This window comes from Aquarana catesbeiana, linkage group LG10 (assembly GCF_042186555.1).
Source record: "Aquarana catesbeiana isolate 2022-GZ linkage group LG10, ASM4218655v1, whole genome shotgun sequence".
In the NCBI taxonomy this organism is placed as follows: domain Eukaryota; kingdom Metazoa; phylum Chordata; class Amphibia; order Anura; family Ranidae; genus Aquarana; species Aquarana catesbeiana.
Genome location: NC_133333.1, coordinates 42423018 through 42432873, shown reverse-complemented (window position 1 = coordinate 42432873; position 9856 = coordinate 42423018). Strand labels below are relative to the sequence as shown.

The 9856-nt window shown below is 43.3% G+C and overlaps 1 protein-coding gene and 1 pseudogene across 1 annotated transcript in view; both read left to right on the top strand.

Annotated features, from left to right (window-relative positions):
- On the top strand, window positions 1-577 carry LOC141110644 (THO complex subunit 7 homolog pseudogene; annotated as a pseudogene).
- LOC141110639 (cell adhesion molecule CEACAM1-like) overlaps window positions 1-9856 on the top strand; it is an 82736-nt gene that overhangs the window by 41667 nt on the left and 31213 nt on the right. The window contains exon 6 of the mRNA XM_073602107.1: window positions 3217-3278. Within this exon, the coding sequence (XP_073458208.1) occupies window positions 3217-3278 (62 nt within the window). The remainder of the gene's footprint in view (window positions 1-3216; window positions 3279-9856) is intronic.

Below are 9856 nucleotides of genomic sequence, written 5' to 3'. Positions count from 1 at the left end.
ATGGAAAACTATGAGAAGATCTACAGTGACATTGAGAGCAGTATTGCAGCAGCACATGAGAAAATAGCTGAATGCAAGAAACAGATTTTACAGGCCAAGCGGATCCGAAAGAATCACCAAGAGTATGATGCATTAGCCAAAGTGATACAGAATCATCCAGATCGCCATGAGACATTAAAGCAACTGGAAGCATTGGACAAGGAGCTAAAGCAGCTGTCTCACACCAAGGAGAATGTTGAAGACAAGCTGGAGTTAAGACGAAAACAGTTCCACGTCCTCCTCAGCACAATTCATGAGCTCCAGCAAACCCTAGAAAATGATGAGAAACTGGCTGAACAATCTCAAGATGCGCAGATGGACACTGGAACTCAGTAGATGTACACCTTGTTGTGTGCCATGTTCGTTTTGCTTCATGTTTTCTGTATGCTTTTTTGCATTCTGGATTTCATGTTGTAGCTGCTTAAAGCTCAACTACAACCAAAACTTTTTTTTAAGTTTTGGACAGAGCAGGAAGGGCTAGAGCCTTTATTGTGTTGTATGTGTAAGTGTACTAGCTTGATAAATGAGACCAACTTTCCTCCGACTACCTGCATTGAACACATCATAGAAGTAAAAGCTATGCACTTGAAATGTTCTGTCTCTGGTATACATTTTTATGGGAAATATTTGTCTTGCTTTTGAATATTTTTTTTTTTTTTAACATTTCAATAAAATGGAGTATGTAAGAAAAAAAAAAAAGAAAAAAAACTGGAAAACTTATTGACTCGAGTATAAGCCTAGTGTGAGATGAGAAATGCGCAGCTACTGTAAGTGGAAAAGAGGGTCAACAATGCCCATTTGCAGCCTCACTGCAAGCCTCAAACTTCAAACTTGGTAGTTAAGGGTTCCTAGATGCCCCCTAGCTGCAGCCAAAATTTGGGGTCTCTGGACCCAAAGGGTCCCCAAAATGACATTGCTGTAGATGGACACAGTTGACCAACCTTGGGGCCCCATATCTCGGGGCCACTTGGTGCTAGGAACCCTAAATTTGGTGTGCAACCCAGTGGAATTAGAACTATAACATATCCAAAGTTGGGGTTCCTAGCACCAAGTGGCCCCGAGATACAGAGCCCCAAATTTGTTTGGAAAATGTCAAGCACTTTTCTGCAACAGAGAATGACATTTTCCGAACCGATTTTGGGGCCCAGTATCCCGGGGCCACTTAGTGCTAGGAACCCTAGCTTTGGGTAGGTTGTAGTGCTAGTTCCACTGGGTTTGCACACCAAGTTTGGGGTACCTAGCACCTAGTACCTAGTGGCCCAGAGATACGGCGCCCCAAATTCAGTTTGGAAAATGTCATTCTCTGCTGCAGAAAAGTGCTTGACTCGAGTATAATCCGAGGGGGGCATTTTCAGCACAAAAAAATGTGCTGAAAAACTCGGCTTATACTCGAGTATATACGATATATAATGTTTGGGGGTTGTAAGTAATTTTCTAGATAAAAATACGGATTTGAACTTGTAAGCAACAATTGTCAGAAATAGGCTTAGGCGTGTAAGGGTTAATCAGACATTCTAGTTGACAACAGGAATGATTGCATAGCAGCATGCAGGAAAATGAGAAATAAAGCTGGCCATACACTAGCAGATTTTCAAATAATTTTTTTTTCATGAACAGTCATATGAAAACTCTCACCAGTACATTCGATGACTTGATGAATGTTGTTTAAAAGTACTTCTTTTGCATTTAACATTCGATTTTGGAATGAATGGGCTTTCCCAAACAAAAAAAAATTCACTGTTAAGGCGTGTACACACGATCGGACTTTCCGACGGGAAATGTTCGATGACAGGCTGTTGGCAGTAAATCTGAACGTGTGTATGCTCCATCGGACAATTGTTGTCGGACTTTCCGCCAACAAATGTTGGCTAGCAGGTTTTAAAATTTTCCGCGGACAAATGTCTGTTGTCGGATTTTCCGATCGTGTGTACACCAAGTCTGTTGGACAAAAGTCCAAAGTACAAACACGCATGCTCGGAAACAAGGACGAGCTGGAAGCGGTCGGTCTTGTAAACTAGCGTTCGTAATGGAGAATTAACATTCGCGACGTGGCAAATTATGATATCTCCAAATGCAGCGCACAATTCTCTTCTTCTTTAATGGGATAATAATGAAGCTGCTTTGCTGGTGATACTGATGGAGTTATTGCAAACTAATTTTCAAATGTTTTTTTTTTCTAGTGATACCAAGAATAATATTATTATGCTTTTTTAATTTTTTTATTTGGGCAAGTTACCACAACACCATTATCCCGTAGTTTATAAGATCAAAGATACAACTATGTTGGTGTTCCTTGTCAATTTTACATTGTATTTTTTTAAATGTAACTGCCTACTCCCAAACCGTCATTTGAAGCACAACACATAGCCAAGTATTATTCTCCACAATTTTTTTATTGTGCAATAAAAAAGAAAACAAATAAAATTAGACCTGATATCTGCCAATAGAACTTAACCAAAAAGTGCATTCTATGCATCCAAAAATATAGAAAATATACCAAATCAAATCATTATTCAACCAAAAAAATTATGTCAAAGCAATAACTCCAAGGCCAATAATAAATAACACGTTATCTCCTCCGATTCCGCAACATGGCTGGTTGACGAACGGCCATTCAGAAACGAACGGAAAAGCGTGAAATGAAAAGTGCGAAATGAAAAGCACGAATCAACACTCACCAAACTTCTACTAACACGAAATTAGCAGAAGGATCCCAAAGGGTGGTGCTAAAGAGCTGAAAAACAACGTAGTATGTCACTACGTTCGTAATTGTTGGCCAACAATTGTGTGGCCATGTGTATGCAAGACAAATTTGGGCCAACGCCCTTCGGACAAAAGTCCACGGGTTTGTTGGCCAGCAATCCGATGGTGTGTACGAGGCATTAGAATTTTGTTTGAGAAACATTTTCCATTCTGCTCCCTTACATCTTTTTGTCACTAGGGTCAAAAATTAACACCTTTTAGGACCCCAATATCCATTAGAAAATCCAACGAGAAACACCAAAATGTTTGAATGAAATTCTGCTAGCATATGCCAAGCCACCTTGTTTTTTGGCTTTGTGATGGAAGTGACTTGTAACTATCTGCTTTAAGAGAGCACTGTGGATTCCCCGTAATTTTAGAAGTGTTTGTATTGATTTTGGCTCATCTCATCACAATGGTTTTTTGTTTTTATAGGTAGTCCTGGAGAATATGGGGATAACCTTTCAACCATCTGTGAAAAAGTCATAGAGACAGAGGTAGGAGTAAGAATTTTCAACATCCTTTTATGTAGAACAATTTGGACAGATGTATGAACCTGCTTTTCCTTCATCAGGAGTAGGCACACAAGTTTCTATCCTTGCCCCATTATTGTATTGAACCTGGGCAGTCTGGGTGTAGGCAGGTACAGTTTGTATTCTCCACTGCAGCGGTCGCTCAACCTCAATGGTAATGCAGATGGGGAAGGAAGTTCAGGAGATCTTGGTTCCCCTATGATTCCCTTGGTAACGGGGGGCCACTATCCGATTGGATGCTAGCGCCCCATGTGATGTTGGTGGCCATCTTGGATAAGAGAGAGTTTAAGACTCCAGCTCCCGAGATTGTGCGAGTGGCTTTATGTGAGTGGCTAGCATAGGGAAAGGTTCCGGAGGAGTAGTGACAAAGCAGGGACTAAGTCTACCTTTTCCAGGAAGCCTACCCTTTTGGGTGTGGACCCACCAGGCCACATTCTGCTCTTGTGGCAGACACTTTTTGGCATTTTTCATTCAGCAAACAGCTGTTCCACCGCTGTGTCCATTGTAAGTGGCGTCAGGAGTGCTTCCTCACTGGGCCTGTTTGTACTTGTTGAATTTTTCTACAATATACTGTTATTGGCAAACTTGGACCCTGTGTGTTCACTGCCACCACACAATGCTGCAGGTAGCCTAGATGCATTCCAGGCATTCTTCCCTGGGTGCATACTGCCTTAAATGTTAGTACTGCTCATTGCAGCATCCAGCCCTGTCCAGCTGCAACAAGTGTCAGCCTCTCATAGAATTTTACAGGTTGCCGGCAGTGGAGCTGGACAGTACACCTGTGCCTTCCGCCTGCACCTAAATAAAAAATAAAATTGTGAAGAAGGTCCTGCTGCTGTGCACTATAACCCTGATATGAGGGCACATAGAACAAATGTAAAGATAGAAAGTGCAGCGCTGGACTTATGACAAAAACATATGTGAATGATAATAATGGTAAAAATGGAGGCTTACCAAAAAGCCTGTGACCGCCCTTACTCAGGGGGGTCAAAACAGGCTTAGTAGAAGTGGATCATCACGGAAATACTCCAGGACACACTGCTGGGAAGAGACATCAGCCTCCTGCTTGGACGACCAGCTGGCGAAGTGTTTCACAAGGTGCTGTTCCAGGACCTTTCTGAAAGGGAACCTTAGCTGGAAGGTGTGGAAGCACTACCTGACTGCTCTATGAAAAACGATCCTGGAACAGCACCTTGTGAAACACTTCGCCAGCTGGTCGTCCAAGCAGGAGGCTGATGACTCTTCCCAGCATCGTGTCCTGGAGTATTTCCGTGATGATCCACTTCTACTAAGCCTGTTTTGACCCCCCTGAGTAAGGGTAGTCACAGGCTTTTTGGTAAGCCTTCATTTTTACCATTAGGTGGTGGGCAGCACTGTACGGTGGAAAACTGATCTCAGATCCTGTACTGAATTTTTACACATCACATTTTTGGACTTTATTGATTTATTGCTTTTCTCAACACTTAATATTTTTTGAGCACTTAATTACTGTTAATTTCTTATTATTGTTTGGAAATCATTTACTGTGGTTCATTAATTTAATTAATTGATTGAATAATTGATCCATTATCATTCACATATGTTTTTGTCATAAGTCCAGCGCTGCACTTTCTATCTTTACATTTGGCTATAGCTCTAGTTATGTGCTTGGCTCTGACAGGTGTTTTATTGACTTGCTTTTGCCTCGGGTGTTAATGATTATCTTATGAGCTGCATGTGGCTGCTTCTGGTTTTATTTGGTATGCTTCTGAGCAGCTAACGCCAGATTCACACTGGTACGACAAACGCTCCGACATTGGGAGCTTAGGTCGCATGACGTGTGAAAATCAATGTTTCTCTATAAGAGCCGTCTTAACTGGTCCGACACAAGTCGTCAGACTTTGAAAATACTCCCTGCACTACTTTGATCCGACTTTGATCCTACTTCAGCCCATTGAATATCACTGAAGTTGGATCGAAGTTGGATCAAAGTCGGACCAAAGTCGGATCACCATCTTAACTGATCCGACTTTGGCATGCGACTTGTGCTCTGAGGATCTTGAAGGGGAACTCCACGCCAAATTTAAAAGAAAACTGTCATGGGTTCCCCCTCCAAGATCATACCAGGCCCTTCGGTCTGGTATGGATATTAAGGGGAACCCCCACGCCAAAAAACGGCATTGGAGTTCCCCCCAAAATCAATACCAGATCCTTATCTGATCACACAGCCCAGCAGGTCAGGAAAGGGGGTGGGGACAAGTGAGTGCCCCCCCTGAACTGTACCAGGCCGCATGCCCTCAACATGGGGGGGGTGGGTGCTTTCAGGCGGGGGGGCCCTCACACCAAAGCACCTTGTCCCCATGTTGATGAGGACAAGGGGCTCTTTCCGACAACCCTGGCCGTTGGTTGTTGGGGTTTGCGGGAGGGCCCCCCCACTGCCCCAAAGCACCCACCCCCTCATATTGAGGGCAGGCAGCCTGGTACGGTTCAGGAAGGGGGCACTCGCTCATCCCCACCCCCTTTCCTGACCTGCCGGACTGTGTGCTCGGATAAGGGTCTGGTATGGATTTTGGGGGGGAACCCCACGCAATTTTTTCGGCATGGGGGTTACCCTTAAAATCCATACCAAACGAAGGGCCTGGTATGCTCTTGGAGGGGGAACCCATGCCATTTTTAAAAAACATTTTGCGTGGAGTTCCCCCAAAGATTCATACCAGACACAGTTCCTGGTATTGTCGGGGGATCAAAGTCGGAGCCCTGTTCATTGAAGACTTCAAGTCACAGGGCAAAGTCGGATCCAAAGTGGTACGACTGTCGTGTCCTACCAGTGTGAACCCGGCTTAAAAGTTGCTTGAAAGCAAATTTAGAAGCAGACCTACTGTATGTAAACAAGGCCTAATATAGCTACTCAAGTAGCAATGAGAAACAGTTGACCATAACAGGCCTTCTGTAGTTAAGGTTGCCAAAACCTGAACACATATTAATTACACAAGTTCTGAGGCTAATTTATTGCAGATAAGGCACCAAGTGAGTTTACAGAACCTGTGTAATTAATATGTGTTCAGTTTAAGACCCCTTTCACACTGAGGCATTTTTCAGGAGCTAAAGGGCTAAAAATAACGCCTGTAAAGTGCCTGAAAAACGCCTCCCAATGTAAAAGCCTGAGTGCTTTCACACTGGGGTGCTGCGTTGGCAGGATGTTAAAAAAGTCCTGTAAGCAACATCTTTGGGGCAGTGGAGGAGCGGTGTATACCCTGCTCCTCCATCGCTCCTGCCCATATCTTTGTAATGTCAGTCCGCTGTGTCTCCAGTTTCAAACATTCAATCAATCAGACCTTCACATTACTGAGCCCCGATGAAGGGGAAGAGTGCTTTGTTCCTGAAATGTGTTGGTTGTTTTTTCAACGATTAAAGCTGTTTTGAACTCCTTCAGTGCTGGATTAAACTCTGTGGAGGCCCCTAGGCAGTCAACACTTAACCCCGTCCCCTTTCCTCTGGCTGGCTTTTGGAGCCTAAATACAGGGGAACCTTATATATATCATATACAATTGCAAGTGTTTTCTTATATCTGTTAAATTTAAAGTGCAAAAATATCTGTTGATCAGCCAGAAATATTGTGAGCCATAGGCGTGCGCACAGGGTGTGCCAGTGTGCCTGGGCACACCCTAATCACCTAGTGCACAGGTGGTTATTGCTCTGTGTGGGGGCGGGGAGACGGGAAAGATCTCCCTCTTACCTGCTCTTCCATAGGAAGTGCTTAAGCACTTCTCTTTCACTGTGCCAGCAGGGAGATTAATGTACCAGGGCCATATACATGTAGACACACGCACATGCATGTGTGTCTGAGCTTTGGGGTGCACACCCTAATGCTATAGGCTGTGCACACCTATGTTGTGAGCCAATAACTTCCTGTGATCTATGCCAGTGCTGCCTGTTTAACCCAAAAGAAGGGTCTCCAGATGCAAATAATAAAGGAGCTCACTGCCGGATCGCCTATGGACCCCACGCCAAGAGATTAAAATATTGATTTGATTTTGAACGAAAATTACAATGACGTTTTCTTAAAGTGGTCTTAAAGGTTCCCCTGTAAAAAACAAAAAAACAAACATGTTATACTTGCCTGCTCGATGTAGTGGTTTTGCACAGAGCAGCCCGATTCACTTCTTCTCGAGTCCTCTACCAGTGCTCCCTTGACCAGTGCCCCCATAGCAAGCTTGCTATGGGGGCACTGGTTCATACTGGCTCCTGAGCCATGCTCTATGCATCCATAAAACACATAGAGCTGTGGCTTGGCCCCGCCCCCCTGCTCTCTCTCCTTTGGCTCGCTGGCTGTGATTGACAACAGTGGGAGCCAATGAGGAGAGAGAAACACGGAACAGCTGAGGCTCCCCCGTACACATCGCTGGATCGAGAGGGGGCTCAGGGAAGTATTAAGGGGGGCTGTGGGGGAAGCAGCACACTTTACAACCACTTTAAATTGTTTACAAAAAATAGAAAAAATGAATCAACTCCAAGAAACAAAAACTTTGCATTAAAGACTCTATAGAGAAAACACTGCGTTAATGTAATGTACCCAATAACAATTTAAAATAGATAAACCATAAACAAACCATAGACATCAAATTTATGTTACATGTTACTAAGTGGTCTCTTAAAAGCCCATGTTCTTTCAGCTGTCAGTGTGTAAAAAATGTTGGTGCAACCTACCTACGTGTAATGTACAATAATTATGGTCATCTCCATCTAACATCCGATGTGCACACTACTTTGTTTAATGTTATCCCACTAGAGCGCACGCACGGAAAAAAATCCTGAAACCTGTGAGGGGGTCCCCAAGGTTTTGACTGCCTAGGGGCCTCCACAAAATTGAATCCAGCACTGCTCAGAGATAAGGTCAGTGTTTCAGTGCTGTACTCTACTTTCTGTACTTTACTGCAGAATGACTAGAGCCTAGCATGTTCTATTTGTATGCAAATCCGGACATTTGCCTGTTACAATCAGCTGCCCGCCTGTTACACAAATGAAGGCGAACATGTGACTTTTACTTCTTACTTCTCATTGTCCTCTGTTTCCTCTCTAAATGGGTGTTCTTATAATGAGAACTCCAATAATCTGCAGCTTTATGACCTCTTACACTCTTCAAAACACTGTCCTAAAGAAAAATTCCAGGCAGGATTTAAATGTGTAATGCGTAATATCTCATACAACAAGTAAAATCAATAGCTATGTACACAAAATTCAAGGTTATATGAACTTTGTTTAAAGGACGGCTCCTACAAAAAATATTGTATTTCAATAACTGCATGCAATAAATACATGTAACGATCGTACAAAATAAATCAATAAATTCCTCTTTCTATCTGACATGCCTTTTTAAAAAAATATTTTTACTAGCTGCCTGGCAAAAGTAACCGTGATCTGGGATAGGACAAACTATAACACTGCCGGGGGTGCTTACAACACAAATGTATTTTTCATATGGTTTTAAGCCCCCACTCCGGGCAAAAACATTTTTTTTTTCAACCTCCTTCCTACCCTAATCTAACTCATTAAGGTAGTGCCCCCCCCCCCTTTTACTTGGTGAAGGCAGATATACTCACCTAGGTCTCTCACAGCTTCAGGTTTAGGTTCAGGGGACTGCAATGGCACCCTGAAACCACTATTTTGTTGACACCTCCCTGTGAAGTCGTCATCCTCTTCTATCTCCTGAGAGGACCCCACCAGTGGCCATCAAATGGGAAGCATCCATGTCTCACAGGCAGTGACATGGTAGACCTGAAGAAGGACTGTTGGGATTGTTTAGAGGGGGTTGGCTGGGGGATTGGCCATGGTTTAAAAGTATCCCAGAGTGATTTTGTTATTTAAATTAAAGCCCAAATATACATTCAGTTTAAATTATCTCCCAGATGCATCAAAACATGAGATGCTCAAAGTCTTGCAATTTTTTTAGAAAGCAGGCACAACCTGAGCAGAAAAGCCTGTCCCCTGCCAGCCTGCTGCACAAAATGAGCCTTGCTCTCTGTGTGGAAGCAGTGGCCTCTCTGTAGTGGTCTTCCGCTCCCTATGCTGATAGCTCTACAATTAGGAAAACGTAATCCTGTGTGCTAACTGGAGACAAACAGCTCTGTCTTCATCAAGGGTCTTTGCACACCCTTTGTTGTGATGAACCAGGAATGTATTTAACTTGTTTAAACTTAGAATTCTGTTGGGCTATAAAAAAAGACTGTTGAAACTATTTAAAAATTCCTGAAAGTGTTATGGTTTGCCCCAATCCTTGTCAATTTTACTGGACAGCTTGACCTGTGCACAAATATGAAGAATAAGAATGGAATGTAAACTAAAAAAAAAACATATACTGAATATTATAGTTGCAAGCAGGGGCGTAACTAGAAATCACAGGGCCCCATAGCAAAATGTTGTATGGGCCCCCTCCCCCCCAACAAACACACACACACAAAAATAGCAAAACAGTGCAAAACAGATGACAGTCTCCCACTCCCTACCTCCTATCCAGACTCCAGAGCCTCCTCATGTGCCGAAAACGATGTCCCTTTACAGGCGCG